The sequence below is a fragment of the Armigeres subalbatus genome, chromosome 1 (assembly GCF_024139115.2).
Source record: "Armigeres subalbatus isolate Guangzhou_Male chromosome 1, GZ_Asu_2, whole genome shotgun sequence".
Lineage (NCBI taxonomy): Eukaryota > Metazoa > Arthropoda > Insecta > Diptera > Culicidae > Armigeres > Armigeres subalbatus.
Genome location: NC_085139.1, coordinates 238,525,064 through 238,549,437, shown reverse-complemented (window position 1 = coordinate 238,549,437; position 24,374 = coordinate 238,525,064). Strand labels below are relative to the sequence as shown.

General features: G+C 42.0%; 2 protein-coding genes across 2 annotated transcripts; both read left to right on the top strand.

Moving 5' to 3' along the window:
• Positions 1–13,277: 13,277 nt before the first annotated feature.
• Positions 13,278–16,002, top strand: LOC134207125 (uncharacterized). The gene is made up of 4 exons (XM_062682843.1): positions 13,278–13,644; positions 13,755–14,093; positions 14,155–14,831; positions 14,914–16,002. The coding sequence occupies exons 1-4, from the start codon at positions 13,278–13,280 to the stop codon at positions 16,000–16,002; spliced, it is 2,472 nt and encodes an 823-aa protein (XP_062538827.1).
• Positions 16,003–16,958: 956 nt separating this feature from the next.
• On the top strand, positions 16,959–18,145 carry LOC134207124 (uncharacterized). Its single transcript, XM_062682842.1, has 2 exons — positions 16,959–17,005; positions 17,107–18,145. Exons 1-2 carry the CDS (start codon positions 16,959–16,961, stop codon positions 18,143–18,145), a joined length of 1,086 nt encoding a protein of 361 aa, XP_062538826.1.
• The last annotated feature ends 6,229 nt before the right edge of the window (positions 18,146–24,374 follow it).

The following is a 24,374-nucleotide window of genomic DNA, read 5'->3' as shown; positions in this document are numbered from 1 at the left end:
ATAATTATTTACGCATTTGTCGAATCAGAATAAGAAGCGTTCATAGAAAAATTTGGGCAACATTAAGTTTTGAAAACAACTTTATGATTTTGTTCAGGAGCGAGGCCAATTTTTTTTATAATACACGACCGTACGAGGTAGTATGGTATAAGTTTAAATTTGTTTCGAAATTCCGCGGAATTCCGTTAAATTTCGTTAAAAGCTAGTTTTTTCTAGCGAAATTTTTGTAATTTTACGAAACGAAACGAAATCAAGAAATCAGATTTTGCCATGCTCAAATTCCGCGAAATTTCGCGGAATTTCGTTTCGAACCACCTGAAACGAAATTTTTCGAAATACCGCATATGCTTAAAATAATGCTCTGGTTTCTCGACGATGATAATTATATCGTCAGCATAAACAAGTATTATGGGCAAGACTATGGGAGTACTTTGATTTAGACGAAATATACCACAGTCTTCCTCTACGGTTTCTAGAACCGCCTCCATAATAAGGTTGAAAACAAACAGACTCAACGGACAACCCTGCTTGATGCCTAATCGACGGAAACTAGGATGTGAAAGCTCCCCTTGCCACAGAACCTGCTCCACATCGCCACGCAAGCATTCAACAACGCGATTAATCAAATAATGAGGTACACCCTTCCCTATACACAAATAGTGAAACAAAAAGCTTATAAATAACAGAAATTACTTCAAATGTACCATATGTTACCTTAAAGAATAGCCGGAAGACACTTAAGGTTTACCTTGTCGAAGGCCTTCTCAATGTCTAAGGACATAATAGCCACAGGTATGCCTCCATTCCACCGCTCCTGGAGTATCTGCTGCACAACAAAAAGATGGTCGGTTGTTGATCTTCCGGGAATGAACGCAGCTTGATGACAACCAATTTCTCTTATTGTCTCTTGAAGTTTTTCAAGCAACCACAACGCATAGAGCTTATACCCAGAACTTGACAAGCAAATGCGACGATATTGCGATGTCGACGAAGGATTGATTACTTTCGGAATAGGGATAATTAAGTTATTTTTCCATGAATCGGGCAGTTGATTCTCAGTCCATACGATTTCCAGCAAGGTTTTTAGCTCGGATAATACAGAAGGATCAGCGTATTTTAGAAATTCGGTAGGAATGCGATCCTGACCGCAGGCCTTACCATTCGCCATGCTGTTCAGAAGTCTACTTATGTTTCCGAGAGTAGGACCCGACGGTACAATATGACCATCCGTTACGCATATCTGTTCCGGTAACCCGTCGATTTGCTCATCGATTGATGAACTCCAACTAGTTATAGGAATGGTTGAGAAACGGCCGATTTTCTTCGACTTCCGAAACTTTTTCAAATAGGTATGCGTACGACGTATACGAGCCCCATGCGGATACTGATTAAGATTTTTGAAAAAATCTTCACATTGTTTCTCCTCATCTAAGCTTAGATGTGGCTTCAGCCAACTTGCTGGATGTTTTTGCTGAAGGTTTCCAAGACATCCAAAACTTATATCAAGCTCTATCTGGTAAAAGGGCGAATGTCGCAAGAGAGGATTCTCTTCGTCAACTTCCCCTCTTTTAAATAAAAGTGACAAGCAGTGGATTTCATCGCGGTTTATCACCTCAAAATGCAAGTTTTTATTGTTTTCTTTCGTTCTGAGGGGAAAAACCGCAACGAAATCATCTGCTTGTCACTTTAATTTAAAAGAGGGGAAGTCGGCGAAGAGAATTCTTTTTTTTTTTTATAATCTTTATTAAAGAGGTTTTTAGCCCAAGGCTAGTTCACCTCCGAACGAAGAGAATTCTCTCTTGCGACATTCGCCCTTATTCCAGATAGATCTTGATATTTACATATAAGAACAGCTAGTTTCCTACAACCACGATCAGAGGATAGCTCCCTCCTCTTCTTCAAAGCAATTTTGCCGGCCGCTTCCGTTCTTTTACAATACTATTCCACGAATTGTTAACCGATGAAATGAGTTCGCAGCCTGGAGGTTCTGATTTCTGGAGCGCTTCATGGTAGACTTTCTGGGTTTCTGAATTTTGCAGCACCGATGGTTCACTTAATGGGAGTGAGGAAGCTTGAAGACCTCGTATCAATTGACGCTTGCAACTTGATGATGCAGCTCTCTTACGGTTTGGTGAGATTGACATGGTAATCATCTTGTGATCTGTTTTTACCATCATTGGCCTCTTAGCTTTAATATTACGAATAAAATATTTGGAAAGGAAAGGAGTAATTACGTGGTCAGGCTGACAGTGCCGTTTGTCCAAGTCCATGTTAGAGATCGATCAGAACGCATAGATCGGACTACCATATTGTGATTAACGAGGAAATAACGCAACTGAACTCCTGCTTCCTTACTTTTATCATGGCAGGTAACTTTTCCAAGAGCACGTTTTTCGCGTTCCGTTGAAAATGACAAGCTCACGATCAGCACAGCCTTCATAAAACCCTCCAAGCTGCCCTAAATAGGTTGAGTTCGGCTTATTAGGAGCATGTACATTGACCACCATTACGTGGTGGGAAACGAGGCCTACGGTGAACTCGACACTGACAACTAAGCAGTACACCCCAAGACATGTTACGTTACTTACACGAATGTTGTGCCATTTAGAAATTAAAACAGCAAGATTCCGCTTTTGATTTCTGCGAATACTTCCTGTTAGCCAAACATAGATTCTGGATTCATACTTAGCTGAATCGATGTTGGCCTCTTGGAGGAAAGCGATTCCAACTCCGTCTTGATGGAGGCAATTTCACTTCGTTTCTTTAGCGTGCGACAACCGGACACATTCCAAGAAACTGCCTTGATACCATAATCTGGACTTACGTTTGTCAAAGGAGTAAATGCTACATAGGTTTCGGCCTCTTGCTCAGTTGGGAACACAGCAGGCGATAATGCATGAGTTATTACGGATGCAATCAAACATTATTTGTTGTCCCGGTTGGACAACGTTTGAGTCGGAAATTCGCACTCAACATGGTTTATCGGGAGCACTGTACAGAAACTTTTTCCATCGGAAATTGAAAACATTTTCCATCGGAAATTTAAAACATTTCCTGTCGGAATTATGAAACAATTCCTGTCGGAGTTCGGAAGCAATTTTTAACCCAGGCCTGCCCAACCTTTTCAAGCCACGGGCCAATTTTTAGAATTCACACTTGCTGGGGGGCCAAAAAATATTTTGTACATAACTTTTCAAATATGTACTTCCAAAACATTTTTTTTTCATTTTCTGGAAAAATCAAACACGATTTAATTGCGTTAAAACAATCTTTTTTGTTTTTTCGTAGTTGCATTAGAGATCCATTTGAAACATTAAATTAATCTATTCACACCGTTTACCGGATGTTAAAAAATGGAAATATCGTTACTTTACTAGCATATTGAACAGATTTGCATGAATTGTTTTCAACAGGATGTACCAGATTTCAAGTTACTGAGATGTTTGGCGATATCTACTAGAAAAGCAAATTAAGTCACTTATCTATTCAGGCTCATTTAGCTCGGGCAGTGGTTTTCCTTTATCTTGTAGAAATAGTGTCATTTTCATTTCGAAAGGAATAAAATCTCTATTATTAAGTATTAAGGGTATTAAGACTTAATCAATGAAATTCGCAATAATACAGCAAGTCTCCGGATTCGGCTTTCATTTCCGTCAACATCTTTTATAATTTCTGGGGGTTGAGTTCCTTAACGTTGATAAAGTTGATTGTCTTAGTAACGATCGTCAATACTTGAGGAATATTGATCGTTTTCGCATATCGATTCTTATGGTAAATATGGAATGGCAGGGAAATATCGCCATACCGTGATTGCTTTTCCTTGCTAAGAATTGTCACAACGCCATTGTTCTTTCCTATCATTGCTGGTGCTCTATCAATCGTAAGGTCACTTAAGTTTTCGAAGGAGAAAAAAATTCCTTTACAAAGGTCTTAACAGCCCTCAGGTTTTTCCCGTTAGTTGTTCCCTGCATTGGGAATAAAGCTGCCAATTTATCTGCCATTCAAAAATGATCATGAGGACAGCCACCTTTGCCACGTTTTTCACGACGGTATTTTCATGGCTTGCGAGAGAGTAGAATATGAAGCTGACGGCTTTTCACGTTACGTAGCTTTCAAATCTTCTGCGAGAACTTTTACTCTTCACCGTGTTCCGTGCAAACTATACTACAGAAGGAGGCTGTTTCCATAGGACAAGATGTCAACAATAACCAAAATGCATTTCTTAACAAGTTCTCCGTCCTGGAAAAAAATCTTCCATTTTGCCAAAATATTACTAACAGCAAAACTGGCCCGTACTGCATTTTCTGACTTCGTGTTAGCTCGAGTGAAAAGAGTTTGTTGCTTCTATAATCCATTGAACCGATAATTTAAATAAATAAATGGAAATTTAAATAAAAAAAACTTCGGGAGCCAGGTAAAAAAGCTGGCGGGCCAATTATGAGGTTATTTCTCTTACATGCCGCGGGCCACAAAAAATGGAGCCGAGGGCCGCATCCGGCCCGCGGGCCGTACGTTGGGCAGCCCTGTTTTAACCAAACTCTGGAACAATTCCTGTCGGTGTTCTGAAACAATTTCTGTCCCAATTATTGAGATATTGCTGTCAGAATTCTCAAGCAACTCCTGTCGGAATTCTGAAGCAATTCCAGTCTGGATTTCGGAACAAACTCTGTCAAAATTCTGAGACAATTCCTGTCAAGATTTTGATACATTCCCAACAGAATTAATAATTTATGTCGGATTTCCGAAACAATTTCTTCTGGAATCCAGAATCGATTTCGATCAGAAATCTGAAATAACCTTGTCGGAATTCTTAAACATTCTTTGTCGGAATTCCTAAACATTTCCTGTCAGAATTCTGCAACAATTCCTGTGAGAATTTTGAAACATTTCCTATTGGAAATCAAAAACATTTCCGGTCGGAATTATGAAACCATTCTTGGCGGAATACTAAAACAATTTCTTTCGGAATTCGGAAAAAAAATGTTAGAATTCTGAAATGATTACTGTCGAAATTCTGAGACAATTCCTTTCGGAAATCTAAAGCAGTTCCTGTCGAAATTCTAAACAATTCCTGTCATGATTTTGAAGCAATTTCTTACAAAATTCTCAAATAATTCCCGGCGGAATTCTGAATCAATTCCTGGCAGAATCCTTGAACAATTTATGACGGAATTAATTTTATTTTTCTCACTTAATTCTGCTTTCTTCTTTCTTTTCCGTCTGACTTCTTCTTTCTTCCTTCTTTTTTCTTCTTTCTTCTTCATTCTCCTTTTTTTCGTCTTCTTCCTTCCTTCATACTTCTTATTTCATCTTTCTAGTTTATTCCTTTTCTTCTTCCTTCTATCTCATTTGCTTTATTCTTCCCTTTTCTTCCTTGGTCTTCCTTATTTCTTCGTTTGGCCTTCTCTCTTCTTCTTTTTGCTTCTTCCTTCTATCTGTTACCTTCTTCCTTTTTCCGTTCTACCTTCCCTTTTTGCGTCCTCCATTTTTTGTTTTTCTTCTTTGTTTCTTTTCCTTTTTCCTTCTTCATGTCCCATTTGTCTTTTCTTCGTTTTTATTTCTTCTTTCATCTGCCTTCTTTCTCCTTTTTTTCATTTGCCCTTTCTCCGTCCTTTCTATTTACTTCTTTCTTCTTTATTAATTCTTCCTTTTTCCGACTTTCTTCTTCTTTATTTTTCTACCTTCTTCCTTCTTCCTTCGTGTCACGGCTCAAAACAGGTTGAAGGCTCTCAAGATAATTTGGGAAGGAACTGAAAAAGTCAATCAAACCAGCCGCTGTGAGAAAAAATACAAAAAGTCGGACACTATCTCTAAAATAGTATCAGGTCATAAGGCCGAAGGTCATAAGGCCAAAAGTCATTAGACCAAATAATCATTATACCGAACGGCCTAACAATGGGTCATCAGGCCAAATGAGAAGTGAGAGAGGAAAAGTAAAAAGTGAGAAATGAGAATACAGAAGTGAGAAGTATGTTCTTCCCTTTTCCTTATTTTTTTCTATTTTCCTCTCTTACTTGATACTTCTTCTTTCTCTTTTCTCCTTCATCCTTCTTTCTTCTTCTTACTTTTTCTTTCTTCCTTTTCCTTCTCCTCTCACCTTTGCTATTTTCTCACCTTTTCTTCCTTCTTCTGCCATTCTTCTTTATTTTTATGTTTCTCCTTCTGTCCTTCCTTCTTCTTCTTTCTTATCCCTGTGTTTATTCTTTTTTTCTTTTTCTTTTTCCATCTGCACTTATCTTTTTTCCTTCTTCCTGGGTCCATTTTCTTTCTTCTTCTTTTTTCCTTCATTTCCATTCTTCCATCTTCTTTCTTCTTCTTCCCTTATTTCTTCTTCTTCCCTTCTTTCTTCTTCTTCCCTTCTTTCTTCTTTTCTTTCCTTCATCAATCATACTTTCTTCCTTCTTCTCTTCTTCGTCTTCGTCCTATTTCCTTTTTACTTAATATTCTTGCTTCTTTCTTCTCGTTGCGGTTCGAAACGGGTTGAAAGCCAGTGCTATAGATCTTGGGAACGTCTCGAAGATATTCTGGAAGGAACCGAAAAAGTCAATAAAGCGAGCAGCTGTGAGAAAATTTACTTAATATCCGACGCTACCTCTAAAAGGGCATAATGCCATTAGACCTTATGTCGTTGAGCCGAATGGTCTTTACACCAGAGATGCATTCTGAACAGAACATGAGCCAAGAGCATGCCTTGGTGTTCTAAGTTTTGAACTCCGAACACAGTTCAGTGTGCACACTGGGTTGGTACGCAAGCAAAACGATCATGGTAACTAAGATTCCTTAGAATTGAAACTATGCAAAAACATACGAGCATGCTTGATTTCTATCCGTTAGATGCGCACGTGTTCCATTACTAGCCGAAAAATGAGTAGCATGCCGTCGCTTGAGTTTGTTTTCCTAGGATACAAGTTGCTAAGTTAGGTCAGCGCTCTTGAACAGTGTGCAGTGTTCAGAACTTTTTGAACACGAACACGCGTTCTCGTGTTCAGATGCATCTCTGATTTACACCGAACGGTTATCAGAACGTATGGCCTGGTCTGAACGAATTGTTAGGAATCTCTAGAAAGAATTGTCATCAGGCCCAATGAGAAGTGAGGAGAGAGAGAGAGTAAATAGTGAGAAAGGAAAATGAGAATATATAAGTAACAAGTCAGATCTTCCATTTTCTTTTTCCTTCTTTTTACTTTTTCACTTCATACTTTTTCTTTTTTAATAATTTCTTCCTTATTCCTTCTCCTTCTTCCTCTTTCATGCTTCTTTTTTCTTCATTCTTATTATTCCTTTTTTCTTCTGTTCCCTTCTTCCTTCTACCTTTTTGCTTCTTCCATTCATCCTTCCTTCTTTTTTCTTTTTCTTATCTTAATTTACATGCTTTTTTAAATACTATATATAATAGCTCTGTTTGTCTGTCCGGTGACTAGCCAACTAGACGCAGCACGCGGGGAAATTCTCACAAAAAATAAAATATTCAACACTTCAATTCTTTTTTACTGTCAGATGCAGAAAACAAGTCCAGTGACAACCTTAGACAACCAGACACAGCATTTGTTAATAATATTAGACTAAACGTGTCTTCTTCTTTCTTTCTTCTTTCTTGTTCCTTCTCCTTCTTCTATTTTCTTTGCTTTCTTCTTCCTTTCTCTTTTTTCGTCCTTCTTCGCCTTTTTTGTTCTATTTTCCTTGTTTCTTCATACATCATCCTTTTTCTTTTTTCCTCCTTCCTTCAACTTGCTTCCTTATGACTTTTTCATTTTTCCTTCTTCCTTATCCCTTTTTTCTATTTTTCTTCATTTCCCTTTTCCTTTTCCCTTCTTTACTTTTTTCCATCTTCCTTCGTCCATATTTTCTCTTCTTTTGTCCTTTTTTCTATTGCCTTCTTCTTGCGTCCTAATTCTTTATTAACTCATTCCTTCTCACTTCTCACTTCCCCTTTGGTTACTTCTCACTGATCACTTTCCATTTTCTCAGTTGATTCTTTCTCACATTATCTATTCGTTCACTTCACTTCTTATTTCTCACATTCCACTTTACACTACTTACTTTTCACTTTTCACTTTTCCCCGTCTTATTTCTCACTCCTCACTTTTCACTTCTCACTGCTTCTCACTACTCGCTTCTTACTTCTCATTTCTCACCACACACTACTCACTTCTCGTTCGGCCCAATTACCCTTCTGCCTAATGATCATTCGGCCTAATGGCCTTCGGTTTAATAACCCATCATCTGTCGTGACCAATTTTGTTCAACATGTATAGTGCACGTTTGCTCGAATTTCACCACCGAGTGGATGAAATACGTAGTTGAAGATTGTATTTATAGTTAAGCTATTAGAATATTGAAATAAGTTTAAACAAATTATTGGATAAGCATTTCAGATCGTTTTTTGGATTCGAAATGTCATGGCCTTTATGAAAAAAATAGCAGACATCTTCTTCTTCTTTAGTTGCTGTACATTATAGCCCGTGAAACGGGTTCCCGTTTTAAGTATAATGGTTTATGCGCCACTCCCGAGGGGAGACCATTTACAAAGGTTGAGTGTGCCCGACTACTAGACCTTTCAGGAGAAGGTTCCTATTTTCCCAAACTTCTGGGTGGGAAACAAGATGGCTGACTACAACTGTTCAAATAGGACAAGATGATAGCGAGCAAAAAAATATAATTGACCAAAAAGTGTTCCAATCGTCGACAGATGCTAAATTCAACATATGGTGGTTTTATCATCATCGGTCAAGCCTCTCCATTCACCTTTTGTGCTGACCTGTATTCGATTCGGCAGTACTCCAGTTGGTATCGGATACCCTCTTCCGGGCGTACCCAGGACACCTCTGAAGCTGATGGTGAGGTCAGCGATGACGTTGTCCGATGTGGTGTGATCGGGCACATGCAGCTTAGGCCATGAACCTTTATAGATAGGAATTTAAAAGAACCGTTGCATATGCACGTTTTTGCACCCCTTCTCACTACACGAAATATACTTTACGACTATCCACGATCTGGGAAAGGATTTTGCTAAAGCAAACTTGATTGAACGAATTTTAATCACTTCTACCTCAAAATTCAAACCACGGCGCGAGGACAACTTCGGAATCACTGCTGCCTCTTCCACTAATCAGTTCAAAGTGATCGAGAAAAGACTTTCAAATCCTCAGATTAACCCATTTTCGCGATCTTCGGCACCGGATATCAAGATAACAACGAATTTGAATTTTCGTGATAAGCCGAGTTATTGAATCGTCCTCTCGACAATTACATCTCTCGCTATTTTTTTTCTCATTCTAGCTAACAGTCATAATCAGTCATAATTATGGATGGGAGGGATACGAGCAAAAGGTTAATAGACCCTAAAAGGATTTTAGTGGGGTCGCTGCCTGCACGATTTTTGCATTGCTCGAGAGATCAACTGCCAAATCGAAATATGTAGGTGAACTATATTCAGGCACTCAGTTGGAGACTCATTTACATTTTGTTATGTCAAGTGGTAGGGCTCTTGTTCACTCGCGTGTGAAGCGCGGTGGTTTTGATCGAAATTAATTAAAATATAAACTAATATTTAGTTTAATTAATTTAAATTTTAATTTTAATTCAAGTTATTTTAATTTCCGATTTTTATTCTAAAAGCTACTTGCTACAACATTCCAACTGTAACATGGTCTGCTTTTCAACTTAGTACTCTATTAGCGTTTCCACAGTTATTATTTGACAGGTTTTATATACCCGCCATTGCATGAGTATGTATTTTGTGTGGCAAGTACAATGGATACATTTTGCCCAGGGTGTCGAGAAAGTTTCCAACCTGAAAACAGCCTAGACCGGACCGAGGATCGAACTCGCCATCTCCGGATTGACAATCGCTTAAAGTTGTTTGGCCAAACATACCATTAGACCGAAAGTCATTTAGCCGGAAAGGCCATTTGACCGAATAGGTCGTTTGGCCGAACAGGTAATTTGGCCGAACAGGTAATTTAGCCAATAGGTTATCTGACGTCTTTCTTCTCAATCACCATTTTCATCATTTTTCACTTCTCACTGCAAAAGAGAGAAATAAGAAGTTAGAAATGAGAAGTGAGAAGAGAGGCGTCTCCCTTCTTAGTTCGTTCTTTCTATATATAAGCTATTCGGCTAAATGACCTATTCGGCAAGATGGGTTTCAGCCTAATGGTCTGTTCCGCATAGTGACATACGGACAAATGGCTCTCGGCCGAATGGGTTTCGGCCAAACGGCCCTTCCAACAATACCACAAATCAGCCATCTTGAAAACCAGTGATTTCTCAAGAGCACGAGTTGGGAGAACCATAACGCGCATAGAGTTGATACAATGGTAGATCATTCGTTCACTTGTATAGTCACCTTAAAAGCTTTAACAGAAAATCCTTCATATTCTTGACAACCACCAGTAAATGTTTCTGCAGTAGCTATCTTCACTGAATTGGGCACAATTTATCAGGACCGTACGGCAGGGTTAATCGTCATACAAAAGGGCTGAAATCAAAACATTTCTATTGGTTATCATCATAATGCGACATTCTGCTTTATCATCATTCGAACGGATCCCTTCAACCACAACGATGGTGATTTCATCGATTTGGATCACCGAACCACAACCCCGAGGCCATCGGTTGTCATCGTTGTCGTCACATTCCAATATGTGTAAGATCGAACGTCAATACGCAGTAATAAAAGAAATCAGTGTGCACCATCAGTAACCAGAAATGCGGTAACCGAAAGGAATGGGTCGGTTTGACCAGTGGTGAATGATTTATTCACATTCTCATGTGCGGACACTATTGCTCCCTTTTGGTATTTGAGCTGGTTTTCCTAGCAGCTTGATTTCCTCAATTGCATTTATCTTTGTATCTTCAATTGTTCATTTATTAAATGAAGATTTCGTTCTAAAATCAGAATTGATTGGCCAGGAAATTGGCATGAATGTGTTTGAATAATTATCGATTTCGAAGAAATAAATAAAATTCAACAAAGCATACGTATGAATGCATTTAAGTCCGGATTCGGTCTGCTCTCATCATCAATTCATTCCTTCCAGCATTTCTGCTGTATCTTTCATACTAAAAATGGACACAATCTGTTCGGTGTCTTTATGGCACAGCTTTTTCGTTCCTCTCTCCCATTCGATAAGAAGGAAAAACCAACGCATCGGATCATGGCAATAACAAAAGAAATAAACATCAAATAAAAATCAGATTGATCTTTTGATTGTTTTTCTTCTCGAGTATTTCTCTATACTCATTCCCTCGTTGGGTTTTCTTTTAGCATATTGCAGGGAAAGACCCTTGGGCTACAATATGGTGTGGAGTAGAAAAGCTATTTTTCCCTCTTGTTTGGCGTTGGAAGGGATGTACCCTTTTTCATTTATTCTTTGCAGGGGAGCTGTGATTGTGCGATGGACTGACCGACTGGTGGTTGACTTTATCATGGATCTGATTGCCGTGGGGAAATTTTTAGTTCTTGTTTGGGAGCTATGGTATTTGTGGAAAGGATTTTCAGTCGTTATGATGTTCTTGAATGACTTTTGGATATCTGTTTGCTTATTTCGGTTTGGGTTACCGTCTTTTTTTGGCATAATTTGGTGTAAAATAAGCATAATAACAACAACATTACCACAACATTACATATTTACACGAAAGCCCATGTTTCTTCGCTGCGTCTTCTCGATAAACAGGGAGCGAGGTTACAATTTTCGCTGCAACAAGTTCATTTCGAACAAACTGACTTATAGAAGGCGGTCCCGTTTGATTGCTTGCTTTCACAATTTAGTTGCGCTTTCAGTTCTATGTAGGCTGGCTAGCTGAGGGAGCTCAGGGTGAAAAGGGTCACACTCAGCGAACTGGATAATGGGAATAGATAAGTAGCGCCATATCAATTCTTATCTGACTGCTCATGCTTAGTTTATAACAAAGTTCATCATTTGCCATCAAGAGCTATGATAACCGGCATACTGCAACGAGGCTGAGGTCGTGTTCTTTATTCACACTGCGATAAATAGGGACTATTTATTATTCCATAAAAGGTTGCAACGTTGGTCATTGTCATTGATGAGTAATGAACTAATTATATTTGAACCGGCCTATTTTAGCTCTACTTCTCACGCGCAAGACTGTAGAGAGTGCAAATGCGTATGTATAATACGCTGACCGATGTCCACTGTGTGGTAGTGGCCATCGGATGATGTATATAGAAGAACGAAGGAGATTGTAAATATTAGCGTAAGTTGATCAGTTAAAAATATAGCTTCGAACGGATAACATCCCTATTTGTAGTTCGGTCAATCGGGCGGGTTCAATAAATTTACTTTTATCAGTGAATGGCGAGTAGATAATGTGTATCCGAATTTCGTGAAAATTGTGCTGTGCGTAGTTGGATAATAGCACACTGTCCTCAACTAGACTTTTCCAGTGTAGTGTGCTTAAGCATAACTTGCTTTAACAAATAGCAAAATGATTAATAGCGGGATAGAAGTACCCTACAAGTCGAGTTACTCAGTCTGACATCTGAAGTTAAGACCTCGCCGCGGCGGTGTCGTGGTACCTGTTGATTGCTGTTTTATAACCGTATCGGACAACAACTTTCTGGGCCGTCTACCAAATAGACGGAAGAAAATCCTTCGAAAAAGAACGGGTAAGCCCCAACATTTGGTCCTTCGAGCCGGATCGAAGGTTCCCCCGACCAGAAGGGCAGGTACGGTGAGTACACCATTTCGTTTTTTTTCCGCGCGCTGGCACTATCTTTTGTTGACCGGTGGCGATTGTAATCAATAGCTTGTGTCCAAGCCAAGCAGACCATCATTATCCGGTGCCATCTGCAAAGCGCGCAAAGTGTACAGTAGGCTCCACAATAGACTTTTCGACCCATTTGCTCTGGCGAAGCAACGGTGTGTCAGATTGCGAAGATTGGATAAAGTTGATTGATAGTAATTATCTGATCAGAATAAATTGTAAATTGATAAAATAAGTTGTTTTCATTTGCACGCATTTGGTGGTGGTGGGTGGTAAGTGAGTCGTCGCGTGAATGGTACGCCCGCGACGGGAAGCAGTTATTCGTGCGATTGCGTGCTATTCTTGGGTTCCGTCCGCGTAGAAAGTGGCACACCGCGACGGGAAGGATTTATTCGTGCGATTTGTGTCAGTTTCCGAATCCGCGTCGCGTAGAAGACGGCACGACGCGCCGGGAAAGAGTCCGTTAACGATTTTACGTACCGTTCTTCCGTATTCCGTTTCCGTTCTGTCGATCTGTGGTGAAGTAGGGAAGTGACTGTGACATAATGTCGAAACCGGAGAAGAAGCTGGCCGAGTACATGATGAAGCAGAAGGCATTGATGGTGGTTCATGAATCCGTGGAAGGCTTTATCAAAAGGTACAACGATGAGCAGGACGTCTACCAGATTCCGATCCGCCTTGAGTTTTTGGACCGTGTCTACATGGAGTTCCAAGAGATCCAGGCGGAAATTGAGAAGTTTGATTCTCCCGAGATGTTTGACGAGCATTTGCAAGAGCGAGCTGCATTCGAGACGAGATTCTGCAAGGCCAAAGGATTCCTCTTGATGAAGCGGTCAACCGATCCAAGTCAAATAGCGTTGAACTCATCGATGATAGCTAAATACAGCACGTTTCGTCAGGATTTCATCTCCGGTTACCTAAGATCGACCTGTCAAGATTTGACGGTGATTTTTCTCGATGGCTTTCCTTCCGCGACACGTTTACCTCGATGGTGCATTCCAATGTGGATATTCCTACCGTAGCGAAGTTACAATACCTCCTACAATCTCTCGAGGGAGAAGCTCATAAGCCATTCGAGACAGTCGACATAGAAGCGGACAACTATGCATCGACATGGGACGCTCTGCTGAAACGCTACGACAACAAGCGGTTCCTGAAGCGTCAGCTGTTCCGAGCCTTGTACGATCTTGCACCACTCAAGAGGGAATCGCCGAAAGAACTGCACGATCTTGTTGACGATTACCAAAGACATGTGAGGGCACTTTCGAAACTGGGATACCCCGTTGATCAACCTACTGAGTTACAAGCTGGATCCAACGACCCTCTGGGCCTGGGAGGAGAAGACAAGCGGCTTGGAGAATGTATCCTACCCAGAGTTGGTCGATTTCCTGTATCAACGGGTCCGAATGTTAAAGTCCGTAGTATCCGATCTGCAGATCCGCTCCAATCAGCCCGGCCAAGTCAAGGTGGCCGGTTTCACACAGGTTCCGAAGAAGTTCGTCAAAATGGTATCCAATTCCGCCACGACCGAATCAAAATCCTACGCTCCGAGCTGTATAGCTTGTCCAGAAAGTCACTTCCTGTTCCAATGTCCAGCATTCTCGAAGATGTCCGTTCGCCAGTGCCGTGAGCTACGTACTGGACACCAAGGCAGAAATTGTACATCCAAGTACGACTGCCGAAGCTGCCATCAAAAACACCACACTCTCCTGCACCAGAATCCAACCGCTCAATTTTCGTCCACTCCTGTTGCTGTACCTTGTCAACCGTCCCAGCAACCGAATCCAGCCATGTCGAACATCGACGTAGTCCCCGGATCAGCGAATCCGAACTCCCAAGTCAGTATGTCGGCACATTCGTACCAATCCACCGTCCTGCTGGAAACGGTTACTCTTTTTGTTGTAGACCAGAACGGCATGGAGCACTCCGCTTGTGCACTACTCGATACAGGATCGATGTGTAGCTTCATCACGAAAAAAAATGGCCAATACACTCAACCTCCGCCGTGCGAAGGCAGACCTTGCCGTGTTTGGAATCGGCGAATCCTCCAACCAAATCAAGCGCAAATTGACTGCTACTATCAAGTCCAGGCTGTCTTCGTACAGTACCACGCTCCAGTTCCTGATCCTGAAAAGGCCTACCGTCTGTTTGCTAACCACTCCGGTCGAAACGTCCACGTAGAAAATTCCAGAAGTTCCATTAGCCGATCCAAAATTCCACGTTCCCGCTGACATTGATCTGGTTGTTGGAGGAAAAATCTATCACGAGCTGCACACCGGCAGCAAAATATCCCTTGGCGAAGGTGAGCCTGTCTTCGTCGAGATCGTCTTCGGATGGACTGTTTCCGGGAAAGTACCCATCCATGTACCTGGAATCCAAAAGATCTGCCATCTTACCACGGTGGATCGCAACCTGGAACAAGCCCTACAAAAGTTCTGGGATCTTGAGGCTGTTGAACAGTGTTCTATGTTCACCGCTGAAGAAAATCTCTGTGAAGAATTGTTTACTACCACCACTCGCGAATCGTCGGGTCGTTACGTCCTTTCCTTACCACTCACCCGCGATCCGCTCGTCACTTTAGGTGAATCTCGATCAATTGCCGAACGCCGTTTCCTGAGCCATGAAAGACGACTTAAGCGAGATCCAGCCACCAAGGAGCCCTACTGTCGCTTCATGGAAGATTACGAACGCCTAAGCCACACGGTGAGACTCGTAGATCCAGTAGACGAAGCCCAGCCGCACTGCTGCCTTCCGCACCATCCGGTGTTCAAAGAATTCAGCACCACCACTAAGATTCGAGTTGTCTTTGATGCTTCATGCAAGACATCATCTGGGTTCTCTGTGAACGACCTGCAGTTGGTTGGACCCGTTGTTCAGGAAGATCTACTGTCGATCCACATACGTTTCCGTAGCCACCAGATTGCACTCGTCGCCGATGTTGAAAAGATGTATCGGCAAATACTGGTGCATCCTTCATTCCGCCGATATCAGCTAGTGCTTTGGCGTCCCCATCCAAGCCAACCGATCGCTACTTACGAGCTGCAAACTGTGACGTATGGTTTCGCATCCGCGCCATTTTTGGCCACCCGTACCCTCCAACGAATTGCACAAGACACTTCCGGAGAATATCCAGCTGCAGCACCGAAGGTTCAGAAGGATTTCTACGTGGATGATTTCTTCTCTGGATCTGATAATGTTGAATCCGCCATCCGAGTCCGCCAAGAAACATCCGCCATGTTAGCATCAGCGGGATTTCCGTTGAAGAAGTAGGCGTCAAACTCGCCTGAAGTCCTTGCCGATATTCCGAAGAATTGGCAATAGCACCATATCACGATCTCCAAGACACCCATTCCGTTTCCACACTTGGACTCATCTGGGAACCGAAGTCCGATATGATGGCGTTCAAGGTTCAACTACCACTGCCGGCAGCCGTACTAACAAAGAGAAAGATCATGTCGTACATAGCACAGATTGTCGATCCACTTGGCCTGGTGGGACCAACAATTGTCGTCGCCAAGCTGTTCATGCAGCGCTTATGGGCGATGAAAACTGAAGCCGGAGATCCATATGAGTGGGATCGTCCTCTGCCGGCAACCCTGCAACATGAGTGGAAGCAATATCATGGCACTCTCGATACCATCGCTACCCTCCGCATTTCCCGCTGTGTGTTCGTGGCCAACGCAACCTCAATCCAATTCCACATTTTCTCCGATGCTTCGCAGAAGGCTTATGGAGCATGCTGTTACGTCCGGTCAGAATCCGCTGTAGTTATTCGTATTCAGCTGCTTACATCCAAGTCCAAGGTAGCTCCTTTAGGCAAACCACAAGCCATCGCGCGTCTGGAGCTGCGTGGAGCAGTATTAGCGTCCAATCTCTTCAAGAAAGTTGTTAATTTCATAACGAAGTCCGCTGAAGTTTTCCTGTGGACAGATTCGTCCACTGTCCTCCACTGGTTGGGGTCTCCAGCGTGCCGATGGAAGACGTTTGTGGCTAATCGAGTGGCCATGATCCAAGAAACTACACAATCCTGCCACTGAAACCATGTTTCCGGTGATTCCAACCCAGCTGATCCTCTCTCCCGTGGCGTTGATCCTGTAGACATCAAGCAACATTTGCTGTGGTGGAATGGACCAGAGTGGCTATCCTTGCCACCATCGGAGTGGCCAGCTAGTGAAATACCATCCCTAGATCCATACTGGACGTCGGAATCCAAAACTACAGTGGCCATGGCAGTCACCTTCGATGCTCAATTTTCCGATCAGCTCTTCAGCCGGTATTCCACCTTCCGTGCGCTGAAAGCAGCCTCCGAGAAAACCACCATCGAAGCAGACATAGCTCTGTGTCGTTTAGCTCAACGTGAATTATTTCCGGAAGAATTGTCCAACATTCGCTCTGGGAGCGTCTCCCATCATCGACACCATTGAAATGGTTGAAACCGAAGGTCGACAAGGAAGGCATCATCCGTGTCGGTGGGAGACTCGGAAATGCCAACGTCTCTGAAGAAGTGAAGCATCCGATTGTTCTTTCGTCCAAACACCCTCTATCCGCTCTGCTGGTCATGCACTATCACCAAGTTCTACTCTACGCTGGTCCCCAGCTGATGCTCGCCACGATTCGCCAGAAGTATAGGATCATCGGTGGTCGGAACCTTGTTCGCCGCACGTATCACCAGTGCCATAAGTGCTTTCGTATCAAACCTGTGCTGGTGCAGCAGAGTATAGCCGATCTACCGACATCACGAGTCACACCGTCGAGGCCATTCGCTACATGTGGGATCGACTACTGCGGCCCCGTATACATCAAGTCCCCGGTTCGCAACCGGGCACCAACCAAGGCGTACATAGCCATTTTTGTATGTTTCGCTACCCGTGCCGTTCACATTGAACTCGTTTCCGATTTGTCTACGCCGGTCTTTCTGGCCACCCTCCGCCGTTTCGTCGCTCGTCGTGGAAGGATGAGTGAAATTCATAGCGACAATGGCACCGCCTTCAAGGGTGCAGCAAATGAGCTACACAGAATCTACGAGATGCTGAAGACAAACCAAGCCGATCGGAAGCAGATTCAAGACTGGTGCGCGACAAACGAAGTCGTTTGGCGGTTCATCCCTCCCCGCGCCCCAAACTTTGGCGGTCTGTGGGAGGCAGCCGTCAAGTCTGCCAAAAACCACCTGTTGCGCGAAATCGGTCATGCCAATATCACCTATGAGGACATGTGTACTCTATTAACACAGATAGAGATGTGCCTCAACTCCAGACCTCTAGTTCCGATTCCAACCGACCCAGCAGATCTGGAAGTTTTGACTCCAGGACATTTCTTGGTCGGAACCAGCCTTCAAGCCATCCCGGATCGCAATCTGTGCGACATCCCGGACAACCGTCTGACCCACTTTGAGTTGACCCAGAAACGATTCTAACGAATTTAGTCCCGGTGGGTTCCCGAGTACCTCCAGCAGCTTCAATCCCGAGCAACGAAACGCAAACCACCAGTCACCATTACACCAGGTACCGTGGTGGTTATCAAGGACGACAACTTGCCACCTATCCAATGGCCGCTCGGAAGGATCACCAAGGTTCATCCGGGCAAAGACGGAGTGGTTCGTGTCGTCACCCTAAGAACCCCAACAGCCGAAGCAGTCGTCCGCCCCGTCGCAAAGATTGCGCTACTACCAATGCCGGAACAGTATCCGGATTCCATAGAATAAGAGACCTGGTAGAGCACGCCGAAATCTGCTCGAGGCCTTCGCGGGAACTAAGGAGGTAATTGCGGTTCCAATTCCTTACTGTAACCCTGTCAAGGCTACCTGGTCTTTTCTTTTCCCAGACGTTTTGAAACCTGTCACCGACGACAAGCAGCGTTATTGTTCTCGTCGGCATCCCTGCATCGTATCTCGTGACCAGCGCCGTAACCGCAGCTGACCGTTGCCGATCAGTCACGATATCCAGCCATCGCTTCGACAGTTTCCATCAGTCGGCGATCATTAGTAGATGCAGGAGAGTATAAGATTTTGAATTTAAGTTAGTATAACAGTGTTGAACTAGCCAGGCCAGTTCAAGGTGGCCGGAATGATGAGTAATGAACTAATTATATTTGAACCAGCCTATTTTAGCTCTACTTATCACGCGCAAAACCGTAGAGAGCGCAAATGCGTATGTTTAATACGCTGACCGATGTCCACTGTGTTGTAGTGGCCATCGGATGATGTATATAGAAGAACGAAGGAGATTGTAAATATTAGCGTAAGTTGATCAGTTAAAAATATAGCTTCGAACGGATAACATCCCCATTTGTAGTTCGATCAATCGGGCGGGTTCAATAAATTTACTCACACCGCATTCCAATCGCAGGCAAGTATTCATCAGATTCGAACAATTCACTCCCTCAATCATTCACCGCTCGCAGAGTAACATCAAATCACAACCTCGATGACATCACCATATACTACCAAAACGTACGGGGATTACGCACCAAACTGGACGACTTTTTCAGTGCCATAAACGCGTCATCCTACGACATAGTGGTTCTAACTGAAACGTGGCTGGACAGTATTATTGAATCCAGGATGCTGTTTGACGAGAGGTATACTGGTCTATCGATGTGACCGAAACGCGCTCACCAGTAGGAAAAAACGGGCTGGGGGAGTGCTTATTGCCGTTCATAATCGATTGCCATCGTCGATGTTGGCAGTTACAGATCACTCTATAGAACACATTTGGACCTCTGTTAAACTTAGTTGCCACTCACTGATTATCGGAGGGATCTATATCCCCCCTGACAAGTCCGATTATTTAGTTATGCAGCGTCATATCAACTGTGTAGAAGAGATAGCTATGGGGATTAACGAAGGCGATAAAATAGCCATATTTGGAGACTGCAATCTACCTGGCATACGGTGGATAGCGACAAACCCTCCGTATTGTCACATTGACAGCTCTGGTTCCTGTTTATCCCGATCATGTACAATCTTCTTAGATGGCATGTATTCATCTGGTTTTGAACAAATCAATAATGGTAGAAACTACGCTGGCAATACGCTCGATCTTATCCTTGTCAGCCAAGCATTAGATGGTCTTTTCATTTTGGAAGACATCGTTGATCCATTGGTACCAGCCGATCCGGCTCATCCGCCTTTTTGTCTGCTTATCAAAGACTGCTTTAATTCTACTGAGATTATGAATCCTGACGACGAATTAGACTTCGCTTCTTTCGATTATAAAAGGGAAAATTACGATGCTTTGAATCAAAGATTGGCAGAAATTGATTGGTCCACTGTATGCCTAAGCACCAACGTGGACGATAGCGTGGAAAATTTCTCCCAAATTCTCCATCACGTGTTCGGCGATTATATACCTTTGCAACGTCCATCTGTGAAACCACCGTGGTCTAACAGTGAACTCAGAAACCTCAAGAGAAAGCGAAATGCGGCTCATCGTACATATCGGACTCTCCGATCAGCGTCAAACAATAAGACCTATAAAATCTGCAGTTATCGTTACAAATCGTTGAATAACAAGCTCTATCGTCGATACGCAAGAAAAATTGAAATTGTTCTGGAATTTTGTTAATTCTGTAACGTACGCTCTGAGCTCACACAAACAGCAGCTTATGCGCCACTTCCTAGTCTAAGGAAGACTGCTGTTGCTGTTGGGATCCCGGCTAAGAGACCCTCTTCTAGGGCGAGTTATTATTTGCTCAAACACCGCAGTTAATCTTGAACCCAAACGATCACCCAACTTACCTGTAAACCCTCCCTGTAAACCGAGAGAACCCTTTTATCTATGATTTCGATAATTTATTTATTTATTTATTTCAACGTCTTCAACAATAGTTGCACAGACTGATTCTTATATCTAAATAATTAAATGTTCATTTGTGACGGTTACTCGAGATAGTGTTACTAATTAAACATCATAACATTAAACAATCAAATTAACATTAAGCATCATCATAACATCTAATAACTTAGCAAGTTCACAATAAACAACATATCATTAATACAGAGAACAGCAATGGTGTTTCTAACGTTTTAAGGCTTCCAAATATTCTTTTTGCGTTGAACAAATTCTCGGAATTTGAGTCCATCAGGCCACGTTGATGCACGCATAGCCAAATCCTTCCATCTGCTTCTCAAAACAACTTTAAATGAGATGAACTCCAAATAACTGCAATCCATACGCTTCGCCACTAATTTAACCCCATTCAAACAGTCTCCGGCAGGGGCACCGATGCATCGACAGACCATGCTTTCTATATCCTTCTCAGTTGTAGCGTTGTCAATATTTGTTAAAAACAACGGGAAGCAACTATCATTTGCTGTCATTTGCTGCACATTCTCCAGCTGTTCGGTAGACGCGCATTTGCTATCATTCTCGTTTTCAGTGCTATTCGTAACAGTATTGTTCATGACGGAAGATTGCACGGGAGTAGAATGAAAAACGCACATACTATCAGCAGGCGTGTCATGCAAAACGATGCGCTGTAGTGTATCCACAATTAGCGAAACTTGCGTTTTCAATTCGGACACATCGGTTAGAAGCTGACTTTTGTTATCCGCAGGCGACGATTTCACTGTTGTTTTCCAATCATTAAAAAGAGGCAGACATTCTTCACACATCCATAGCATACCTCGCGATGTGATTTGCAAGTCCTCTTTACACACACCAGCGCAGTGAAGATGGAATAGACATCCACATGGCCCAGCACACACTAAATACATGCCATATTCTGTATATATCCAACGGGCGCACTTTCGGCATTTTACAATGTCCTCAGAGTTTTTCGGGACAGTTTCGGTCATTTTTTCGATTGTAGATGACGCGTTCTGTAATTCGTTCATGAAAAAGCCAGCCTATATGCGTTTTTACACAACCGGAAAAACACCAACACAATATTTATGGCAAGAAACTTGGATAATTTGCGTTTAATTCGAGAGAAAAACAGAGTCGGCAGTACAACAAACGATATCAACACAACATCCATCCACAACAACACAATCAGTCTTCCCACGAACCTGAACTGAGTTCAACTTTAGTATAATTTTCTTCAGTTGCGTTCAGTTCCAAACCCGCATCGCTACTGTACTCAGGTTCGGGTGTATACCGTGTACCGAGCGGTACATGTATAAACTGAAGTACAGAACTTCGGTTCGAACTGTGGTACACCAAACACAGACGAGCTATATACGAACAAAAAACGAAGTATGTCACTGTAAACTTCGACGAAAATAAGCGAAAGGAGAATGGGATAAGCTGTAAAGATAAGAGTTGAATGCTAGTGTCCAGCGTTCTTTTTATATGTCGAAAGAAAAGTTTTATTTAATTTTGTTTTTATTTGTTTTATTTTCAGCAGAGAATCAAAAAGAATAATGTCGTTTTCGTTTATTCGCACCGGTGTAGGTAAACTTGCCGTTCGTTTTTAAAAACAGTGCAGTTCCATTCTTGCTTTATTTTGCCACCGGTGTAGAAAAATCTACACTTTGCCTGAAGCGGGTAGGCACCGCGTGGTAACAATACTTGATTTATTTAACTATGTTACATAACTATTTACATAACTATGTTGAAATCGCAAAATATTTGAAATTTGCACATATGCGGTCAAGAACAGTGTTCTTGGTTTTAACTTCAATCAGTTTTACGCATCATATCATTTTTAAAGCAAAGATATAAATAGTGTCTTTAGGTGGACTTCAATTCAAAACTTGGATCATTCACATATCTGAATTTTTCTACTATTAATATAAATGTATTGTGTAATTATGTTCTATTTATATGAAATAATTGGAGTAAAAGAAAAAATGTCAAGTTTCCAGAGACCGACTTTGAAGTAAATCCTACAACGTGCTATTTTTTTAAAATTTAACCATCTATAAATGTAATACTAAATTAATAAATTATTTATGTTGAAGTCTACAAACTCATTATTTTTGGATAAAACTCAAATTCTACGATCATTTTGATACAGTTATCGAGGGGTGACAATGGGTCTAATGGGGTTGAGAATAGGTCACTGTTTCAACAGCTTAGAATGGGTTTAGTGCAAGAAAATTAATTAATTATGAAAGTCCTTTTCGAACTATTTTGTTATCGACCTCTTGGCTGTCAGTAACAGCGTCATCTCCGATGGCGGTAATTGAAATAATCTTCATTATTAATAAGTTTTAAATAAATATAAATATATAATATGATTGGAAACCAGTAACTTTTCCACGGCTAGATTCCATAAATTTCTAGCATTCACAATTTATCAAATCCTAGAAGAACCATTTGTTTTTTGTTGATTTTCCTACACTTACATATATTATTAACAGTTAACAAAACCTTATGCCTAACCATGTTTTACGTTTTCAATTTGCAAGTACATAAGTGTGAAACACAACACGTCAGCTGTACTGTACCCTTACCGTACCGAAGTTTGAACTTGGGTTTGAAAATGAACTCGAACGCAAGTTCGGGTTTGAGTACATCGTCGTGCGTTGCGGTTCGAACGGAAGGAGAGAGTTAAAAAAGAGTACGCGTACTCTTGTACCGAGCGGGTTTGATGTTCGTTGGGAAGACTGAACACAATAATCCAAATATTCCGCGATCAATTATTCAATAAGCAAAAACCACTCAAGTAACGATTCGAAATCAATGCGAAAACGTGTGCCTTTCTTAGGACCACTGCACGAGTTAAAATTCAAAAAATCTTTATTGGTCCAATCTCTCGTGCACATCGATCTCCTAATGCTAGCCTGATCTTTTCTTTCTATCCTAAACCTATTTCCCACCAAAAGGTACTTGCCGGCGACGTCGTTCCAACGATGCGTTGATCGGGGCCCCGGCGATAGAATTTTGAAGCGTTTGCTTTGCGCGTGCCAATCTTAACCCACGTGATCGGTGTTGTATCCCAACGTGCTTCGCGACCTTTTTCCACTCTAGAGCTCGTCGAGTCCCAGCAATCGTGACAGAGTGTTCAGCCACCAATGGTAATGTAATTTCGTCCAATAAGACTGCCCAAATCTACTCGGTTATAGCAGTGTGCCGAAACGAGGATTGTGCAGATCTGCAGTTATTGCTTTCGAGCAGTTTTGAGGCGTATGATTCGATTCCGAGCGTAGAAAACGAAAGCCGCGAGAGTCCACAGTGACGAGAGGCTCTCACTGGACCTCTCCGGACCGGGTGGTTAGTTGCAACGCAGTCAGTAGCACGTGGTTTGTATGTGGGCCGTTGATACTCGTGGGTGTGAAACCCAACAAACACCCTACGTTGTAGGGCTGTTCCTTGTAATTTACAATGGTTATTCGCACTTAGTTATACAATACAATGTACGAAATCGGTGGCCTATCAGTAACACTTCTTCAAGGTAATAAGGACTGTATCGAAAATAAGTTATCCACTTTCAAAGTGTGACTACTCAGAAGCTCATGAAGGTATTGGTTTGTTTTACCCTGCATTCGATTAATTCATATGTTAAGTTTCCAATCAGAATTTGTTTGTTTGTTGAAAATATGTTGTTTCCGATGTATCGCAAATTGAAAGTGATATTGAAATTTGAGTTTTGGACACCTGGCTCCGTGAGGAGGGCATCGAGATGAATAATTTGACCAAGCGTTTCGCTATTAACCCCCAAAGATGAAAATTCATGGTCAACAAGCTTGGGGAATACTA